Source organism: Pristiophorus japonicus, chromosome 1, assembly GCF_044704955.1.
Source record: "Pristiophorus japonicus isolate sPriJap1 chromosome 1, sPriJap1.hap1, whole genome shotgun sequence".
Classification (NCBI taxonomy): domain Eukaryota; kingdom Metazoa; phylum Chordata; class Chondrichthyes; family Pristiophoridae; genus Pristiophorus; species Pristiophorus japonicus.
In genome coordinates, this window is record NC_091977.1 from 223,568,424 (window position 1) to 223,589,743 (window position 21,320).

Below are 21,320 nucleotides of genomic sequence, written 5' to 3' on the forward strand. Positions count from 1 at the left end.
ATCGACAGCAGTAATTGCTTTCCCCATCAGTCTCAAATCATACAGATTTCATTGACAGTGCCCTACTTTTTTTTCAGTAAGTTAATTTTTTTTAAACCAAGACAGCTACATTATTTTTTTTGGTGATCATCGCAGAATTTGAACACAAATTCATGCATTAGTTATATTATATAAACTGGATTAAAAAAAAACTATAAATGCATCTTGTCTCGATTAATTAACAGTTTGAAGGCATTTAAAATAACTTCAAGTAAGACTTGCATACATCAGAGATAGCCATGAGCAGCTTACCATCTGATTCTGCTACTCCCTCAGCCTGGGACTGTGTCAGCGGTGGGCTGTCGGCAGAAGTGAAGGCTGCTGGAAGGTCAGTGTGGAGTTTGGACACTGTCAGAACATGCCCATGCACTTTCAGAGCATGTTGTTTCAGCTGGCTTACCATCAGTGTGGAAAAGGAGCAGTAGGAACAGCTGTAGGTGCACTCCACTGGCAAGACACAACACAACGCTTTTTTTGAGAGAAGAAATGCTGCTTAGGGTTCCCACAACCATTCAAATTTTTTTTTAAGAATTGTGAGCAAATTGTGTGTAAAATTGCTAGTTGGCTCTCGATTGGTACAATACAGCCCAGGTCACTTTAAATGCCTTCATGTCATAAGAAATTCATCGCCTAATTAGATTTTAGAATATAATAGCGATACCTATAAACACACACGCACACAAAGATATACAATGTATTTTAATCTAATTAATTAGAATGGGCTCTCTGCACCCAGAACACATTTTCAGTTAAACAATTCACTCAGGAAAGCAAAATTGCCCATGCCAAGAGCAAACAGTTACAGCAGTTATTGAATACTTGTGTCAACTGGTTAAGCTCCTTTACCTTCCACTTTGCATCCTGCATTAATAGTTTAACTGTTATGGGAGATGTCTCCCCATATACATAGTGTAATATACTGCTTTTTATGCATTAGATAACTGCCTGATGAGCTCATCCAAAACTCTGCTGCCTGTGTCCTAACTCACCCCTGTGCTCGCTGATCTACATTGGCTCCCGGATGAGCAATGTCTCGATTTCAAAATTCTCATTGTTGTTCTTAAATCCTTCCATGGCCTTGTCCCTCCCTATCTCTGAAACCTCCTTCAGCCACATACCACCCCACCCCCCCCCCCTCCCGCGGAGATCTCTGTGCTGCTCCAATTCTGGCCTCTTGCACATCCCCAATTTTCATTGCTCCACCGTTGGTGACCATGTCTTCTGCTGCCGAGGCCGCAAGCTCTGGAATTCCCTCCCTAAACCCCTCTGTCTCTCTCTTCTCCTTGAAGACGCTCCTCAAAACTTACCTCTTTCCTGTTCCAATATCACCATATGTGGTTCAGTATCAAATTTTGTTTGATAATTGCTCCTGTGAAGTGCCTTGGGATGTTTTACTCTGTTAAAGGCGCTATATAAATGCAAGTTTATGTTGATTACTAATATGATATAGCACCAGTCTCTCACAAGAGACTACAGGTGGAAGAAAGAAAAACTAAATGTTAAAGGTCTATAGAAAAATGCATAACTCCATCGAAGATATCACTACTTTATCTTTATTCATTGATCATTTCAAGATTCACAAATACATTGAAATAATGCTCCAATTTGTATCTGAATCCAAAGTGATGAGTGGAGGTTAGTTAGTATGTTGTACTTCGTCTTACATAAAAGTCACACAAATAGCATTCCTTCAATTACATAGACTTTACAGCACAGAAACAGGCCATTTGGCCCAACTTATATATGCAGGTGCTTATGCTCCATATGAGCCTCCTCCCACCACTCTTCATCTCACCCCATCAACATATCTTTCTATTCCTTTCTCCCTTAAATGCATCTATGCTCTTTGTCTCAACTAATCCTTGTAGTAACGAGTTCCACACTATGACCACTCTCTGGGTTTCTCCTGAATTCCTTATTGGATTTATTAGTGGATTACCTTATATTTATGGCCCCTAGTTCTGGTCTCCCCCGCAAATGGAAACATCTTCTCCTTGTCTATCCTATCGAACCCCTTCATAATTTAAAATAACTCTTCGGATACCCCTCAGTCTTTTCTTTTCCAGAGGGAATAGCCCCAGCCTGCTCAGTATTTCTTGATAGTTATAATCTCTCAGTTCTAGTATCATTCTTAAGTCATAGAATCGTGGTATGATACAGCATAGTAGGGGCGATTCGTTGGCAGAACTATCCAAGTCGTCCCACTTCCCTGCTCTTTCCTCATAGCCCTGTAATTTTTTTCCCTTCCAAGTATGTATCCAATTCCCTTTTGAATTGGATATATTCAAGAGGGAGTTAGATATGGCCCTGACGGCTAAAGGGATCATAGGATATGGAGAGAAAGCAGGAAAGGGGTACGGAGGTGAATGATCAGCCATGATCTTATTGAATGGTGATGCAGGCTCGAAGGGCAGAATGGCCTACTCCTGCATCTATTTTCTATGTTTCTATGAAAGTTACTATTGAATTTGCCCCCACCAGCCTTTCAGGCAGTGCACTCCAGATCACAACAACCATCCGTGCAACTTTTATTTCTCCCCCTCATCTCTCGTCTTATTCTTTAGTCAATTACCTTAAATCCGTGTCCTCCGGTTACTGACCTTCTGCCAGTGTAAACAGTTTCTCCTTATTTACTCTATCAAAACCATTCATGATTTTGAACCCCTCTATTAAATCTCCCTTTATCTTCTCTGCTCTACGGAGAACAATCTCAGCTTCTCCAGTCTCTCTGGCCCAACATTTCTATTCTCTAGCTGGACTTTTTAAAAAGGTGAAATAATTCACAATGGAGTGGGTTAATGCAAGTCACGAGCTTCTGATTGAATCGGAGATTGCGGATGTGGTTTTAATTAATTAGGACAAGTTTCTGATGTGCTACAATGAAAATTGATTGTTAGGACTGAGAATGAACATTAGTGGTTTGAGAACGAGGTAAAACCATTGACTGGGATGTGGTGGTCTAAATGTGGCTGAACAAAATTACTATTTATATGCAATAGTGTAGACCTATTTATTACTGGTTTGTATGCTTTGAATCAAAAGAGAACCGTAACTGGTTAACTAATCTATTTACACTAACAGAGGCACTGGAGAAGGTGCCGAAAAAGATTGTCAAGATTGTCAATATAAACAAAATGGTACAATTTTAAAGGGGGTGCAGGAACAGAGAGATGTATGTACGCAAACATTTGAAGGTGAGAAATGCTGTTAAAAAAGCATGTAGGTTCCTTGGAGTTATTAATAGAGACAGTGTGTACAAAAGCAAGGAAGTTATGCTAAATCTTTATAAATCACTGGTTAGGCCTCAGCTAGGAGGAGGTCAAGGCCTTAGAGAGGGTACAGAAGTGTCAGCCTAGATTTTGTGCTCATGTCTCTGGAGTGGGACTTCAACCCACAACCTTCTGACACAGAGGCGAGAGTGCTACCCACTGAGCCACGGCTGACACTGTGTAAAGAGCGAAGAACAGTTGAATTCCAATTAGCATCCAAATTTTAAGTGAAATAGAAAATATGTAACTAGTCTTAATTTTGCCAAGTCATCCTGCACAATTCTCCCACCTCCAATCTTGCACTAATTGAAGCAGCTGAAAATGTTCCTGCTCTATATATTATATCGCACACGCGATGGGAAAATGAAATTCACAGCAAAAATCATCACAAAGTGCTTGACTGGACTCCTTTGGCTTCATTTTGGTGCAATTGGTTGTTAAATTTGAACTAGTTTTCCAGCTCTTGGTGAAATGGCCCTTTGACACCTCTGCTCTTACATCATGCTTCCTATTCAAACAGTGCAGAATCATGCTAAACTTGGGCAAATCATACATTCCTTTTGTGCAGTGACCAGACAGAACACCAAACTGATCTGATCTGCCTCAACCGTTAATCACAAACCCTGACCCAGTTGGAAGATTAATGCAGTAAATGGCAGTTGTGAACTTTGTTCTCCAATATCATGCACCTAAAAACATGGCTGCTGTCTCAAGCTCTGGAATTCTCTCCTAAACCTTTCCATCTCTCGCTCCCCTCCTTTAAGAACATAAGAAATAGGTGCAGGAGTAGGCCATACAGCCCCTCGAACCTGCACTGTCATTCAATATTATAGCTGAACTTCTACATCACCTCCATTTTCCCAACCTATCCCCATATCCCTCGATTCCCTTAGTGTCCAAACGTCTATTGATCGCAGCCTTGAATATTCACAACGACTGAGCATCCACAGCACTCTGGGGTACAGAATTACAAAGATCCACTACCAACGTTCCCCGCAAGGTGCGCATCGGTCGGGAGATCCCGTGCAGGCTGCTCACCAGCTGTGACCGCTGGAAAAGATACTGCAAATTTAAAGGGACCGTGCACGAAAAAAAATATTAGAGGAAACATTGTTCACAACCCTCAGTGAAGAAATTTCTTTTCATCGCAGTCTTAAATCACCAACGCCTAATTCTGAGACTATGACCCCTAGTTCTAGACTCCGTAAAACCTACCTCTTTGACCAAGCTTTGGACCACCTGTCCAAATTTCGCTTTATGAGGCTCAGTGTGAAATGTTGTCTGATAATGCTCCTGTGAAGTACCTTGGGTTGTTTTATGACATTAAAGGCGCTATATAAATGCAAGTTGTCGCTGTACCCCTAACCGACGCCCCCCCACCCCACCCTTTCTGTGCAGTGCTGGTCTCTTCCTTTGTCCTCACAAGCAGGAAAACTGACATCAGATTCAGATGCGAATTCAGACTGAATACATACTACACAGCAACGGAGGGATGTCTCAGTCATTCAACCTGATTAAAGAGCCACTAGTTTCTTTTCTTTTTAAACTAATAATTGGTGTCTGTGCATCGCAATGTTAGGTGGGCAGATCTTTCATAATCATCATCGGTATATCGAAAATACCCATTTAAAAAAAAGAACTGTATTGTAATGGTTCAGCTTAGAACTTCAAGGCGAAGTTATATGCACCACAGACTGGGTGATAATAAAAACTTTGAAGTAATGAAAGATCATTTCTTTTTTTTAAGTTTTAAAATTAAGCGAACTTTTAGGGTACACATTTCAGTCTCAGTACATGATGATTTATATCACTGGTGAAAATGTGCATAATTTAAAACCAGTGGTTAATAGATTCACGCAAGTATATGTCAAGCACGTCTAGATAAATACAAAGGAATAATCAAGGACCAAGGTGTACAACTGTGCAAGGTATACACGCTGTGATCATACGTAGATCTAAAAAAAATTTACCCCCAAAAGCTCACCACAAGTATTCAATGGAGAAGGAATTGCAGGGAATCAACATGATGAAATATGAAATAAATCGCAAAGCCTTGCATATTAGTGTTTGTGCTATCTGCTAAGAATTAGTTGGGTAAAGAGGTGATAAAATGATGGGTTTAATGGGCATTATATTCCTCTCTAATGTAGTTCTATTACAGCTGGAGACGGAGTGAGCTCATTAATCCACCGTAGTGTGATGCCCATCTGGAATGTCCATTGTCCGAACAAAAAAAAATTGTTCGAAGAGAAGGTTTAAAAAAAACTTTGCAGCATTTAAAAATGTGGTGTAATCGCTCAGCAATGGGAAATACTAATGGAAATTACCACTCATGCTACAGAATATTACCTGCAAATGTGCTAACATTTTTAGTGAGACGGAGACAATGATCCTCAGCCGCTGCCAAGCAAATTAGACACTCCGCTTTTCGTTTTATTGCTAAACGGAGTCCAATTTCAAAATAAATCACCCAGTTCTAGAATTCCATGAGATATTAGTCTCTAATTTTACTTTAAACTAGCCAGTCAGGATAAATCTGCTTTTTAAACCCTCATTTTGTAGCTACTGAGCCAACTGTACAGTTATGGAAATGTCATTTTCCTTCTCCACTCTCCAAACTCCCCAACACAATCACATCTCCTAATTTGAGATTTACAGTGCCCTGTGTTTATAGCAGGTGGGTTCGTGTGAAAACGATTTGCCCGTTATTTGCGATGGCCGGTATAACTGAACCAGGTTAGTCCCGATTACTATACTGAGGCTTAAGTACAGCAGTATTATTTAATTCTGTGCATGTAGATTCAATTGTTCCGAGGTTTCCTAATGATCTACTCCTGATGGCAGTAAGTGTTAGTGATTATTCACCCACTGCGAGACTTTACTGGATGCACTGCACAAACGTAGTAAAGCAACAGACTGCCCAGAGTGCAATGAAAGGGTGAGCGTGAATAAGCAGCGCTCACTTAATCCCTGGTTATCTTATGAGTAATTGTTAGATTCCACAATTTGAAAGCGCATGATAAGCCAGCTAGATCTCAATTTTTAAGCAAGTAGTTTAACACTGAGCCGGAAGGTGTCCAGCTCATTGAGCCAGTCAGAAAGACTTGCTGCAGTGACAGGAGTTCCATGGGCCACGGAGAGTTCGGAATTAATGTCAGGTAATCGCAAGGTGCGAACAGCTGTTTAAACTGCTCAAAATAAATTGGCGCACTTAATACAGTCAGAGTGGAGCCATTGTAATTGACAACAAACTTGCATTTATATAGCGTCTTTAACACAGTAAAACATTCCAAGGCGCCCCATGGGAGCGTTAAGCAGACAAAATTTGACACCGAGCCTCTTAAGGAGATATTGAGGTAGGTTTTAAGGAGCATCTTAAAAGGAGGAAAGAGAGGTAAAGAGGCAGAGAGGTTAGGGCCCAGGGAATTGAAGGCACGGCTGCTAATGATGGAGTGATGGAAATTGGGGCTATGGTGATGGGGGAAAAGGCCAGTGCCCGATGTAGGTGGCATCCGGCATAAGCGGGAACGGTACAAGTGGTGGGGGCCGTTATCACCAAAAGAATAGATGTCATTGTCATCACATCATTAAACTTAACAACTTTGGTGTCACGAGTGGTTTAGTTACGAGTGGATTCATTTAAGGAAGGTCAATCTGGTGGGGGTCACCTCATTCAGAAGCAGAAGCTGACATTAAGAAAATGTCTGAACAAATAGAAAATTAAAGGTAATTGACAGAAGAACCAGGGGGCTGATGAGATTTTTTGTGTTTTAAAATGCAGTTGAGTTGTTGTGATCTGGAAAGTGCTGCCTGAAAGGGTGGCAGAAGCAGATTCAATAGTAACTTTCAAAAAGGGAACTGGATAAATACTTGAAAAAGGAAAATTTGCAGGGCGATGGGGAAAGAGCAGGGGAATGGGACTAATTGGATAGCTCTTTCAAAGAATCTGCACCATGATTCTTTGAAAAAGAAAACCTTCATCAAAATCACTTTTCAGTCATGAAACAAAAAATGTGTGGCTGTCAACATAAATTAAACTTTTGCTTAAATCCAAAAAAGTGTCTTGATTTCCGTTGTTACAAGTATTTCTAAGCATGCATCTATGTGTACATTTGAAAATGCAGTGCCCCAGGTATATTGGAATTGGGAGTTCCCACAACAGAGCAACAGGATACAAGATCCTGCTGTCTGAAATGTTTTACAGGCAGGCCATCACATCAATAGGGCTAGATCTTGTTGATCCAGAACCAGGGGTCACAGTCTAAGGATGTGGGGTAAGCCATTTAGGACTGAGATGAGGAGAAACTTCTTCACCCAGAGAGTTGTTAACCTGTCGAATTCCCTACCGCAGAGAGTTGTTGGTGATGATCAGCCATGATCTTATTGGATGACGGTGCAGGCTCGAAGGGCCGAATGACCTACTCCTGCACCTATTTTCTATGTTTCTATGAATTCTTTTGAAAATCATTGGCCCAGAAATTACGGTCGGAGGCTTCCCGCAGGCGGATGCCTCCGACCTGAAAAATTTCTACAAACTTACCTGGTGGTCAGAGAGGTTCGGAGACTTGCAGTCCTGGGCCATTATGTGAAGGCCTGTGTAGAGGCCCACATATCCCAGGGACGTAGGCGCTTCGCACGCACCCCTGGGATCACGTGGGCTGGCCCAACCAATCAAAAAGGGGTATCCCCATTCATACTTGTGGTGAGTTCCGTATATACGGAATCACCATAAGTATGAATGGGAATACCCCCAAAAAATGCACAAACACTTAAAATGTTATAAACATCACAATTAAAATGAATCAAAATGGAATTTAATTAAAATAAAAATAATAACAAAAATAAATTTACATATTTTAAAGGGTTTAGAAATAAACTTACCTTATTTCACAGGTTTTTAAGTGTTTAAATTATTGAAATAAATGTTTTTTTCTGTTCTTTAAAAGTCTTACGCTGATAAAAGCAGGGGCCTTACGCCTGCTTTTATCAGTTGTAAGAATTTCAAGGGCATTTGTTGGGCAAATAGCCATAGCCAGCTCTCTACTCACGGAGGCTCTTTATTTCCGGATGCGTGCGATTGACAGATTGCAAACTCCGTGTTTAGGAACAGTGCATGCCTAAACCTGGATCTTGTGGGGCCCTTATGGATGCGTGCACACCTCGTACTCGCCTGTAGGGACCGCAAATTCAGGGCCAATACCTGAACAATGGCTGTGAGCATCATTGATGGGTTCACTGTTGCATGTTCAGCCATGAACTCATTGAATGGCGGTGCAGGCTCGAGGGGCCGAATGGCCTACTCCTGCACCTATTTTCTATGTTTCTATTGCCTTAAAATGTGCACTGTGCACATAATTCAAGACGAGAAACAAAATTTGCTCTCTATTATTATCTGCTTAAGAGACGAAGCGGACGTAGAATGAATCTGCAGTAAATTATGGCGTTCATGCAAGCACACACTAAAATGTGACACAGGTGTAAATTAAATAAATTATACCTCCTGAATTTTTGTCACTATTTAAGCGCAAAAGTAAACAAGAATGTACAAACAAACACACACATTACATGAACGCCACACACATTACACAGACATACATAACATACATACACACCTCACATTACATACATACACATGCATTACATACATACCTAGATACACAAACATACTTACACGGCATTCACAATCCTACGCCAAAGGTATTCTCAGTTTTAATTGGAAGTAAATTATCTGCTTATTTGAATCAGTTACTAATCTCACACTGAGCACATCTCAGCAACACACACACACACATATATATATATATATATATATATATTAAAAAGCAATCCTACCAGCGTGGGCTCTCTGAATGTGGCTCTTGAGGCCACTAATAAAGGCAGTCTTAAATGAGCAAAGTTTGCATCTGAATGGTTTTTGGTGTCCATGTTGATTCTGCATGTGGCGTTCCAAGCTAGGAAATTAAAAAGAAAAAATACAATCTTAAAGAAACAGTAACTGCCAAAGACAGCAACTTGAGATTTCTGGCTTACAGAAACAATCACCCGTTACGTGCAGATCTAATTTTATTTTACAATACTAAAATGGGAGCAAGGAGGCAGAGCTCAGGGTAAAGCAGGACACTGAGGAGTAACATGGAATCAATTCAACAAACTCCCTTGGCTTATGGGGGCAGAGAGGTGAGTGGAGAAGTCTAAATGAGTTCTTGGGTAAGCCGCTCAGCTCCCCCCTGACTGAGAGATGGGTGGAATGAGAAAGGAACAGTGATGACCAGTCCTAGAGCTTGCATCTCACATCAGATGGTTGCAAAGGCTTTTTTCAAAATTTGAGAGAGATCTTTTCCACTCTCTGATCTCCAATCAGATGTCCTACAAGTGGAACTGGCAGAAATCTGAATTTGTGCTAAAGTTCAAGAACCCACTTGTAGTGCACTTCCTTTTCTTAAAAAAAAACCCCAACAGAAGGAGGCCATTCGACCCATCGTGTCTGTGCCAGCTCTTTGAAAGAGCTATCCAATTAGTCCCACTCCCCCACCTCCCCCCTATTGCTCTTTCACCAATTTTTCCTTCATCATAGAATGGTTGCAGAATAGGAGGCCATTTTTAAGTATGTATTTTACGCAAAGTCCCACAAACAGCAATGAGATAATGAATAGATCATCCGTTTTTAGATGTTGGTTGAGGGATAAATGTTGTCCAGGACATCAGAGAAAACTCCCCAGCTCATCTTCGAAATAGTGGCCGTGCGATCTTTTACGTCCACCTTCGAGGGCAGATGTCTCAGATTTAATGTCTCATCTGAAAGACAGTTCCACCGACAGTGTAGCACTGCAGTGGCATGTCGCCCTAGATTTTGTGCTCAAGTCTCTGGAGTGACTGCCACCTGTCGAGAGCATTTGCTTAAATCCGTCCCTGTGCGTTGACACTACATCCAACAATGGGGGCCACTTCAATACATTTTTTCATTGCCCGATACTGCACAACTTGGAAAAATCATCAATAAGCAGTGACAAATACATGGAGTGGGGGGGAGGGGGGGTCAGTGGGCGCGATCGGTGGGAACGTTTTTTTTTGACAGCGGCTCGCCATCACGCGCCTTCATCAAATGTCGGGTCTGCCAGGGTTGAGCAGACCCGATATGCAGTGGCGGGGGAGGCAATTGAAATCATTAGTGGCTTGTTTATAGCCACTTAATGCTTTTTTCCCAGATATTTGAATTTGACAGGCCACCCATCAGTTTCCCGCTGTGCCTAGACCTCATCAATGAAGCTGAGGCGGGAGATCAGTGGCCATTGTTTCAGCTGACGAGTTAACAGCTTCAAATGTCAAGTCAATGTCCCAGCTGATTCAGATATCTTCCCTTAGCCACTAGTTTCTCTAAACTGCAGTTCCACTACTGATTCAGGATGCTTCCAGTCTTTACACAAGTCTTCATCCAGTCTGACCTCATTATCTCTCCCACCATTGACAAATTGCTTCTGTCATCTCTACTTCAGCTGGCATCTATTCCATCAGCATCAGTGCCCTTGAAATCTCAGCCCTAGGTCCTCAGAATCCCACCATAATCAGTCCCAACAACACCACCAACTTTCTCCGCAATCAACCGATGCTGCACAGGGCATCAGCACCCAACCACATTGTTGCCTGGAGGCCAGGGAAGGCCTCACTATGGTCAGATTTACTTCACCTGACTCTGTGCACCCTGACTGCCATATGATGCGCCAAGTTGGCACCACCCTGCACCAGCACTATAAAGCATCCCTACAATGCCTAAGCCATTCCTTTCACACTCATCACCATTGCCGGGGGGGGGGGGGGGGGGATACTGTTGTCTCACCATTCACTGCAACTCACTAAGCCACTTCCAAAGGTGCACACAAATTTGTCCAAGAACACAAAGTGTTGAAAATAAAGGTTTCAATGTTTGTCACCACAATACCAGAAACTTTACATGAACATTGCATAAAACACCCAAGTGCTTACCCTTGTGTATTGTTAGTTGGTATGATTGCACTAGGATGAAGGCGAATGTGAGGGGTGGCTAGTGGGATGGGGAAGTGATAATATAGATAGAGAGGGATAGGTGGAGGTACAAGGTAAGTTGGTGTGAGTAAGGATATGCAGGAGTAGGGTAGGGACGGCAGATAGATGGGGATGTGATGAGTGGCACCGCAGGGCAAGGTTGAGTGTGGCTTTGCAGTAACATCTCATGATCTACTGAGAACATTGAAAGGTTTGCGCCAATGCAACCTGGTCCTGACAACATCCCTGCTTGTGTCCTCCTGTGCAATGTGCAACCAGGCTGCGTTGGATTTCTGGGGAAGTCTCTTCCGCCCATTGGAAGGGAACAGAGCCTCCCTGCGTGCTGTGACTCTCTCCATAAGCATCTGGAGGAAGTCATGGGAGCTTTGGTGTAGCTGTGCCCCTTTGTTCAGTGCTAGTCTGTGTTTGCAGCACCTCAATGCTGTAGAACACTGACCGAACAACTGTCAAAATAAATTTCCTTTTAAGGGAACCGGCTGATGACGCATCATCAAATCCGCTTCCTTCAATTGGCCGGGAAACTCGCTGGGCTTAACAAGCTCAATCGGGGGAAATGATTCTACACAGTGGGCTGGAGCCAGCAGCGAGGCCAGGACACGCCACGGACCCACCGAGGTTGGTAAACATTCAATCCTTGGTCTATATACATGGTGCAGAAAACTTAGCACTAGTTCGCATAGGGGCATAGATTTAAAGTAGTTGTTAGAAGGATTAGAGGAGAGAGGAAGAAACAAAATTTCACCCAGTGGGTGGTGGGGATTGGAACTCATTACCTGAAAGGATGGTAGAGGGAGAAACCTTCATCATATTTAAAAAGTACTTGGACGTGCAGATAAACAGCCGTGTCCTACAAGGCTGCGGACCGAGTGCTGGAAGGTGGGTTGAGGCTGGATAGCTCTTTTTCGACCAGCATGGACACAATGGGCTGAATGGCCTTCTTCTGTGTCGTAATTTTCTATGTTTCTATGATTCGCAAATAGTTAAAGCGCTTCTACAGAGATGCAAACCAACTTTACCATGCTTGGATTAAGTAATAAAGGCCAGCAAAAAAAAACGATAGGAATTGAGTAGAAATGGATTGTTATTGTAATGTTGTAAAACCATTTACTGTTGTCGACTGACACTAATAACAGTCATGTGGCATTGCATGTCATTAAAATGTAAAAGAAAATTCATTGCCAAAATGTCGTTAATCAGTTGACAGGTGCAGTAGTGTGATGCCATTAACCCCTCTCCCTAATATCCCCTCTCCCCCCGCCATCTAACTAGCTAGAATAGTGAATATGTCTATTAAACAGGACCAATAAAAGCTACTGTCCAGAAGTACAGTGAACAGAATGTGAGCTTTAGTACAGAAGCTGTGCTGACAGCTGGAGCCCTATAATAAGGAAGGAAAAGAATAAATCAAATAGGGGAATAAAAAAAATAGATAAACAATTAAATAGTTTAATTAAAATTAATTAAGCTATCCAACTATAGGCTCTGTCACTCAGTCATATAAAACAAATGATCACCTACATTTCTCCTCATTATTATAAAATTAAATTAAAGAACTGTTCTAAAACAGAGGGCAGTTATCTCTTGATAACACACTGGGATCATAACATCGGGAGTTTGGCGAGACCACACATTGAGTACTGTGTGCAGTTTTGGTCTCCTTACCTACGGAAGGATATACTTGTCTTAAAGGGAGTGTAATGTAGGTTCACTAGACTGATTCCAGGGATGAAGGAATTGTCCCATGAGGAGAGATTGAGTACACTAGGCCTATATTCTCTAGAGTTTAAAAGAATGAGAAGTAATCTCATTGAAACCTATAAAATTCTAAAGGAGCTTGACAGGTTAGATGCTGGAGATATGTTTCCCCTGGCTGGGGAGTCTAGAACCAGGGATCACAATGTAGGACTGAGATGAAGAGAAAGTTCTTCACTCAAAGGGTTGTGAATTTTTGGAATTCTCTATCCCCAAGGGCTGTGGATGCCGTCATTGAGTATATTCAAGACAGAGGTTGGTAATTTTTTGGGAACAAAGGGAATTAACAGATATGGGGATATTGCGGAAAGGTGGAATTGAGGTAGAAGATCAGCCATGATCTTACTGACTGATGGAACAGGCTCGAGGGGCCGAATGGCCTACCCCTTCTCCGATTATGTTCTTATACCCTCCACAATAATCAGGGTCAGACTTGGTCTCTCCCATTTTGACTCCAATTAGCTCATCTTGTAGATCAAGGCCACTTAACTTTCATATAAAACTCAGATTGTTCTTTTGCTTAATCTGGGATGAACTGTAGAGCATCAAGGCTCAAGTGGATTATAAATGCCAGCATGGACTGGTTGGGTCAAATGGCTTGTTTCTGAGCTGTATGTTCGATGTAATTCTATGCAACATGCAACTGAGTTGTACATTGGGGCTCCAATACTAATTAGCAGGGAGTGGAGGGGCACCAAATCAATTGCACCCCGCCCGCCCCACGTTCCGCCACTCAGTTTATGCTTTCAACCACACCATTATGAGAAGGTACTGAATAAAGGTCAGGTCTATTATGGAACAAGTGATCTTTGTCTTTTGGGAAGTGTGTAGGCCACTGATGGAGAGAAGATTCGACTCAAGGAGTCATGTCAATGTATTCGCCACTCCTCATCAGAAGGGTATGTGAGAGAAGCACTATGGTGCATCAACGCCAATGACGAGTCTGTGGTGGATATTCCCTTGCAGGCAAAGGCAGACTGGCTGGTTGTATGTTACATCTTAAGGTGAGGACAAGATATAGGGCCCTCAACATGAATGCAAAGACTGAGCCCCAGCCTCATCCAATACCAGCTATTAATGCAATTAACAGAACAGTGCAAGATTCCATTATTGGGATAACTGAATGAGACAAAGGGAACAATAACTACGGAGTTCTGTACACTGCCAGGGTGAAGACGACAACACTTGCATTGACTCGGACACACAAAAAAAATCTTTATGAAGATTGCTTCATGTAATTCTCTGATAATTGATAGCTGTGCCTTCAGTTGCATTGGCCCTAAGCTCTGCAATTCCCTCCCGAAACCTCTCTGCTTCTCTTTCCTCCTTTAAGATGCTCCTTAAAACTTACCTCTTTGATCAAGCCTTTGGTCAGCTGTCCTACTATCTCCTTATGTGGCTCGGTGTGAAATTTTGTCTAATAATGCTCCTGTGAAGCACCTTGGGATGGTTTACTGCATAAAGGTGCTATTTAAATGCAAGTTGTTGTTGTCTTAAGGCACAGGTGAAGCAGGTTAGTGAAGGAATAAAGCCTGGATTGCACGATTGGTCAAGCGGAACGTTTAAAAACTATATTATGGATAAAAGATGAATTACACATCATGGCTGGGATGGTTCAAAGCCAAGATTTACAAGATGAAGTTATAAATTCTCACTCAACTAATCGATTCATAGTGCAAGAGCTAAAAGTAAACACATCGCAGCTTACTACAGTCCAACCGTGTAGCAGCTGTGGTATTTCTGCCTTGCTCGACGAGAGATCATGCTACTGCATTCCATCCTCAGTCCAGTCAGTTTCACTGGTTATGCTGACTCGCAGTGGAAGCATTAACACCTTGGGGGCTCTACGGTCCGCAGCCTTACCATACGCAGTTTTAATAAAATAACCAGAGTTCGACCATTTACTTACTTCTGCCGGAAAGCGGTGACGAACAAACAGTACTGGCAGTGATGTTTGCCTTCACGACTGAACAATGCAGAAGCGGTGTGACTCCTCTCGTGGGAACGCAATCCTTGCAAGGACATTAGAATCCGATCGCACTGACTGCATGGGTAGCCTCCAATGGTAGCATCCACACCGATGGCATCCTCCTCCACCTCCAAATTCTGCGGCTCGTGCAGTCCCACTGGCAACGTCTCTGCCAATTTTTCAGCTGAACATATGGAAGTAGTTTCTCCGTCTTTGTTCTATTGGGAAAAGAGCATAAGAATATAAGAATTCAGAGCAGGAGTAGGCCATACGGCCCTTCAAGCCTGCTCCGCCATTCACCATCATGGCTGAACTTCTACCTCAACTCCACTTTCCCACCCGATTACCATATCCCTTGATTCCCCTAGAGTCCAAAAATCTATCTGTCTCAGTCTTGAATATACTCGTCTGCAGCCCCCTGGGAGTAGCGAATTCCAAAGATTCATAACATAAGAACATAAGAAATAGGAGCAGGGGTAGGCCATTTGACCCCTTGAGCCTGCTCCGCCATTTAATAAGATCACGGCTGATCTGATCATGGACTCAGTTCCACTTCCCTGCCCGCTCCCCATAACCCTCATCATTCAAAAATCTGTCTATCTCTGCCTTAAATATATTCAGTGACCCAGCCTCCACAGCTCTCTGGGGCAGAGAATTCCACAGATTTACAATCCTCGGAGAGACGAAATTCCTCTTCATCTCAGTTTTAAATGGGCGGCCCCTTATTCTGAGACTATGCCCTCTAGTTTTAGTTTCCCCTATGCGCGGAAATATCCTCTCTGCATCCACCTTGTCTTACATGTTTCGATAAGATCACCTCTCATTATTCTGAACTCCAATGATTATAGGCCCAACCTACCCAACCTATCTTCATAAGTCAACCCCCTCATCTCCGGAATCAACCTAGTGAACCTTCTCTGAACTGCCTCCAATGCAAGTATATCCTTCCTTAAATAGAGATCGAAACTGTACGCAGTACTCTAGATGTGGCCTCACCAATACCCTGTACAGTTGTAGCAGGACTTCACTGCTTTTATACTCTATCCTCCTTGCAATAAAGGCCAATATTCCATTTGCCTTCCTGATTATTTGCTATACCTGCATACAAACTTTTTGTGTTTCATGCACAAGGACCCCCAGGTCACTTTGTACTGCAGCACTTTGCAATTGTTCTCCATTTAAATTATAATTTGCTTTTCTAGTTTTTCTGCCATAGTGGATAACCTCACATTTTCCCACATTGTACTCCATCTGCCAAATGTTTGCCTACTCACTTAGCCTGTCTATATCCCTTTGCAGATTTGTGTGTCTTCCTCACAATTTGTTTTCCCACCCATCTTTGTATCAGCAGCAAACTTGGCTACATTCCACTTGGTCCCTTCATCCAAGTCATTAATATAGATTGCAAATAGTTGAGGCCCCAGCACAGATTCCTACGGCACCCCACTAATTACTGTTTGCCAATTGGAATGACCAGTTTAATCCCGACTCCCTGCTTTCTGTTAGTTAGCCAATCCTCTATCCATGCTAATATATTACCCCAACCCAGTGAACTTTTATCGTGTGCAGTAACCTTTTATGTGGCACCTTATCGAATACCTTCTGGAAATCCAAATACATCACATCCACTGGTCCCCCCTTATCCACCCTGCTTGTTATATCCTCAAAAACTCCAGCAAATTTGTCAAACACGATTTCCCTTTCACAAAACCATACTGACTCTGCTTGATTGAATTATGCTTTTCCAAATGTCCTGCTACTGCTTCCTTAATAATGGACTCAAGCATTTTCCCAATGACAGATGTTCGGCTAAGTGGTCTATAGTTTCCTGCTTTCGGTCTGCCTCCTTTTTAAAATAGGGGTGTTACATTTTTGGTTTTCCAATCTGCTGGGATCTCCCCAGAATCCAGGGAATTTTGGTAGATTACAACCAATGCATCCACCATCTCTGCAGCCACTTCTTTTAAGACCCTAGGATGCAAACCATCAGGTCCAGGGAATTTGTCTGCCTTTAATCCTATTATTTTACCAAGTACTACTTCTTTAGTGATAGTGATTGTATTAAGTTCCTCCTTCCCTATAGCCCCTTGATTGTCCACGATTGGGATGTTTTTAGTGTCTTCCACCGTGAAGACCGATACAAAATATTTGTTCAAAGTCTCTTCCATTTCCCTGTTCCCCATTATTAATTCCCCAGTCTCATCCTCTAGGGGACCAACATTTACTTTAGCCATTCTTTTCCTTTTTATGTACCTGTAGAAACTCTTATTATCTGTTTTTATATTTTGTGCTAGTTTACTTTCATAATCTATCTTCCCGCTATTATTTTTTTTAAGTTGTTCTTTGGGGGCTTTAAAAAATTTCTCAATCCTCTGGCCTCCCACTGGACTTGGCCACATTATATGCCCTTGTTTTCAATTTGATTCCATCCCTTATTTCCTTAGTTAGCCACGGGTGGTTATCCCTTCTCTTACAGTCTTTCCTTCTCATTGGGATATATTTTTGTTGAGTTACGAAATTTCTCCTTAAATGTCTGCCACTGCTCATCAACCGTCCCACACTTTAATCTATTTTCCCAGTCCATTTTAGCCAACTCTGCCTTCATACTTTTGTAGTCTCCTTTATTTAAGTTTAGGACACTGGTTTGGAGATCCAACTTTCTCAACCTCCAACTGAATTTGAAATTCAACCATGTTATGGTCACTCATCCAGAGAGGATCCTTTACTAGGAGATTGTTTATTAATCCTGTCTCATTACACAGTGCCAGCCTAAGATAGTCTGCTTCCTAGTTGGTTCCACAATATACTGTTCAAGGAAACTATCCCGGATACACTCTATGAACTCTTCCTCAAGGCTACCCTGGCCAATTTGCTTTGTGCAATCAATATGAAGGTTAAAATCATCCATGATTATTGCCACAACGTACTGAGTGAAGAAATTTCTTCTCATCTCAGCACTAAATGGCTGACCCGAGTGCAAACGCATATTATTATGTGAACGGTACCAGGGATGAGGGAAATTCAGTTACGTAGAAAGATCAGAGAAGCTTGGGCTATTCTCTTTAGAGCAGAGAAGGTTAAGGGGAGATTTAATAGAGGTGTTCAAATCGTGAGGGGATTTGATAAGGAGTAAATAAGGAGAAACTGTTTTCGCTGGCAGAAGGGTCGGTAACCAGAGGAAATAGATTTAAGGTAATTGGCAAAAGTACCAGAGGGGAGCCGAGGAGAATTATTATTTTTTTTAAAAAACGTAGCGAGTTGTGATCTGGAATGCACTACCTGAAAGGATGGTGGAAGCTGATTTGGCTAGCTGGAGTAATGTAATAGATAGATATAGGAATATGTGGCTATTGGAAAACAAACTCAGGTCACCAACCTGAAAAATTAACTCTGTTGCTGCCTTGCCTGCAGAATATTTCCTGAAGGCCAGTTCGAAGTGTGTAGCAGCATGTCTGGCTAATGGCCAAAGCCATAGAGACACTAAAAGCCACACTCGACCCTGACACCCCTAGGTGTGTCGAGGAGGCCTGAGCATGTGGAGCAATCCGGTCTGAGCTGACCCCCTGTTTGGATGGAAATTCTCAGCGGCGCCAGGCCCTGAATCATCCCTCGGGAGCCGGTGCCTCACACTTTCTGCAGTCTTTCGGAAATCTGTACCCGTGGTATTGAACTCTGCGGGGAAGGAGGGGTTTTATGTACGGGCTGCTCCTGCACACTCTTCACTCCACTGCCCTCGTCTCTCATCTGGACACGTTCCAATGTTCCGTTTCACTGACTGAACATGCCCTGACATTCCATTTCCCGTCCAGACACGCCCTAGCTTCCTTCTTGCCGTCTGGTGGAGAGCCCAGGTGAAGGTTTCTCTATGCAGGAGTCCTCCCCTGTTCCATGGGGGAATTGGTGTTGGGAATTGATGTGGAGAGTGTTGCAGGAAGTGGTTCCATCCAATAGGATTCTAAGTCAATTCACGGACTCCCAGGCTGCCTGTAACTTCTGCGGCCTGGATGCGCGATGTTTCACATGTACATGGAAGGCGAGAGGTTGCGGCCCCTCTTCCACTATTTGACGAGGCTGCTCCTCAATTGCTGGCTGCACTTCTGCCCCACGCTCCTGATCTTTGGGCACCCGGTGCGGAGTAGAGTGTGCAAGAGGGAGGATCTCCTCATAGGTCTGCTCCTTGGCCAGGCCAAGGTGGCCATCAACAGGTTCAGGCAGCGGGTGGTCGTTCGACCTGATTACCTGCCTCTCTTCCGCGATTACGTTCGAGTCAGGGTGTCCCTGGAGATGGAGCATGCGATGTCCACCGGTACGCTCGCGGCCTTCCGCGAGAGGTGGGCGCCGGAAGAACTGGAGCGCATCATCACCCCCGGCAACCAAATTTTAATTTGATCCTTTAATGTTAAAAGTTTAATTTATTTAATGTGTCAGTTTTAGTGCCCCTTTAAAGGGGGCACTTGATTTATAGTTTCAACTAAAATAATTGTACAAGAGTTAGAAGGGCGCAGCTGTCGTCTCTCAATGCAAATTATTCACGCAACCTACTTGTGGGACATCAGAGGGTATAGGCTGGGACAATGACATCTCAAATCTCAAAATACAATACGGCAACCAGTGCATGCCTGAAGTCAGCAATATTAGTGCTAATTTGATTTGTAGCCTCAAACTGCACCAGCAAGCAAGTTACTCCAGGGTATACAGAGTTTAAATACATCTCTTCCACAGGTCTTTTATTCACAGGTGTTACAGAACTCCATGCAAAGCAAACCCCTTTTATTCACCATCTTCCTGGCTGTGGGATAATTTAAACAGCACAGCGTATCAAGCAGACAGACAGCTGCTTATTGACAAACGTGTTCCATGTGCATTCCGCTTCCTAACGTAAAGGATGTCTTATTTCTGCAGTCCATTACAGCACCGAGTTGATGCGGAATCGCCCAATTCTCCAGAGATTAATCACATCCTTGAACAATTAACCCTATGTGCGTGTTACTGCACTGTATAATGGTACAATTTAAGAGCTGGACCATACAGTTAAGTAATAAACAAGTCACACCCACCTCTCTGGCACGTTCATCTAGATAGAATCAGTGCAACAAAAATCAACAACAGCAAAAAATTCAAAAGCAAAATACTGCGGATGCTGGAATCTGGAATAAAAACAGAAAATGCTGGAAATCTCAGCAGATCAGGCAGCATCTGTGGAGAGGAAGCAGAGTTAACATTTTGGGTCGATGACCCATTTGAAAAGCTGGTAACAAGTGTACGACACTAAAGCTCACCTCTTCACGAGTGCGAACGGCATCTAACGACTCGCCAAAGGCAACATGCTTGCGAAGGTGGTTCGATATAGCTCTGGGTGTTGGATGGACTTCGAAACAGAAACTGCACTTGTACCCCACGACATTCCGCTCCTTAAACAATGAAACCGAGCTGGTTGCCTGAACAACAACTTGCTGCAATAATGAGGAACATGAATATTCAATAGTTACAGATTACATTCGCAGAAAAAAAAACTGTATTAAATGGATTTCATTTTCTTGCTTTTGGTGTCATCCGTGGCTCAATGGGTAGCACTCTCGCCCTTTGAGTCAGAAGGTTATGGGTTCAAGTCCCACCCTTGAGCACAAAATCTAGGCTGACCCTCCCAGTGCAGTACTCGGGGAGTCTTGCATGGTCAGAGATGTTGTATTTCAGATGAGACGTTGAAAGGGCAGGCAGGGCCTCGGTTTAAATGGATCCCAAGACCATTATTTCAAAAAAGAGCAGGGAAGTTCTCCCCAGCATCCTGGCCAATATTTATCCTTCAACCAACGTAATTAAAACAGATTATCTGGTCATTATCACATTGCTGTTAGTGGGACCAAAACTGGTTGCAGTGTTTCCTACACATCAAGAGTACTTAACTGGCTGTAAAGCATTTTGGGAAGTCCCAAGGTCATGAAAGGCGTTATATAAATGCAAGTCTTTCTTTATGAAACTTATGCATGCATCACAAAGCAGAAAGAAGAGGAGCCAAGTTGATGTGGATCAGTTCCATACAACCAGTGATAGATAAATGCTTGGTTTCTTGAATTACACATTTAGTTTTGGCTTCCCTGTTTAAACCCATCCAAATATCAATTCACAAAGTGACTACTTTTGTTTTGAAGAAGACTTCACCTTTCAAACAACTGTTTTTAAAAGTACAACAGGAGACTGCCCGTTTGAAGAGCCAATGTTTGAATTTCCCTGCTACCAGCAACTTGCCTTTA

The 21,320-nt window shown here is 42.7% G+C and overlaps 1 protein-coding gene across 12 annotated transcripts in view; it reads right to left on the reverse strand.

The window, feature by feature from the left end:
• The window catches only part of znf462 (zinc finger protein 462), a 100,438-nt gene that overhangs the window by 16,490 nt on the left and 62,628 nt on the right, over positions 1-21,320 (reverse strand). For 10 of the 12 annotated variants that reach the window (XM_070886835.1, XM_070886752.1, XM_070886769.1 and 7 more), the window contains 4 exons: positions 20,349-20,522; positions 15,010-15,287; positions 9,141-9,259; positions 292-486 (listed from right to left, as the gene is read on the reverse strand). In XM_070886835.1, the coding sequence (XP_070742936.1) occupies positions 292-486; positions 9,141-9,259; positions 15,010-15,287; positions 20,349-20,522 (766 nt within the window). The remainder of the gene's footprint in view (positions 1-291; positions 487-9,140; positions 9,260-15,009; positions 15,288-20,348; positions 20,523-21,320) is intronic. The other 2 variants (XM_070886852.1, XM_070886843.1) reach the window with 1 other exon arrangement.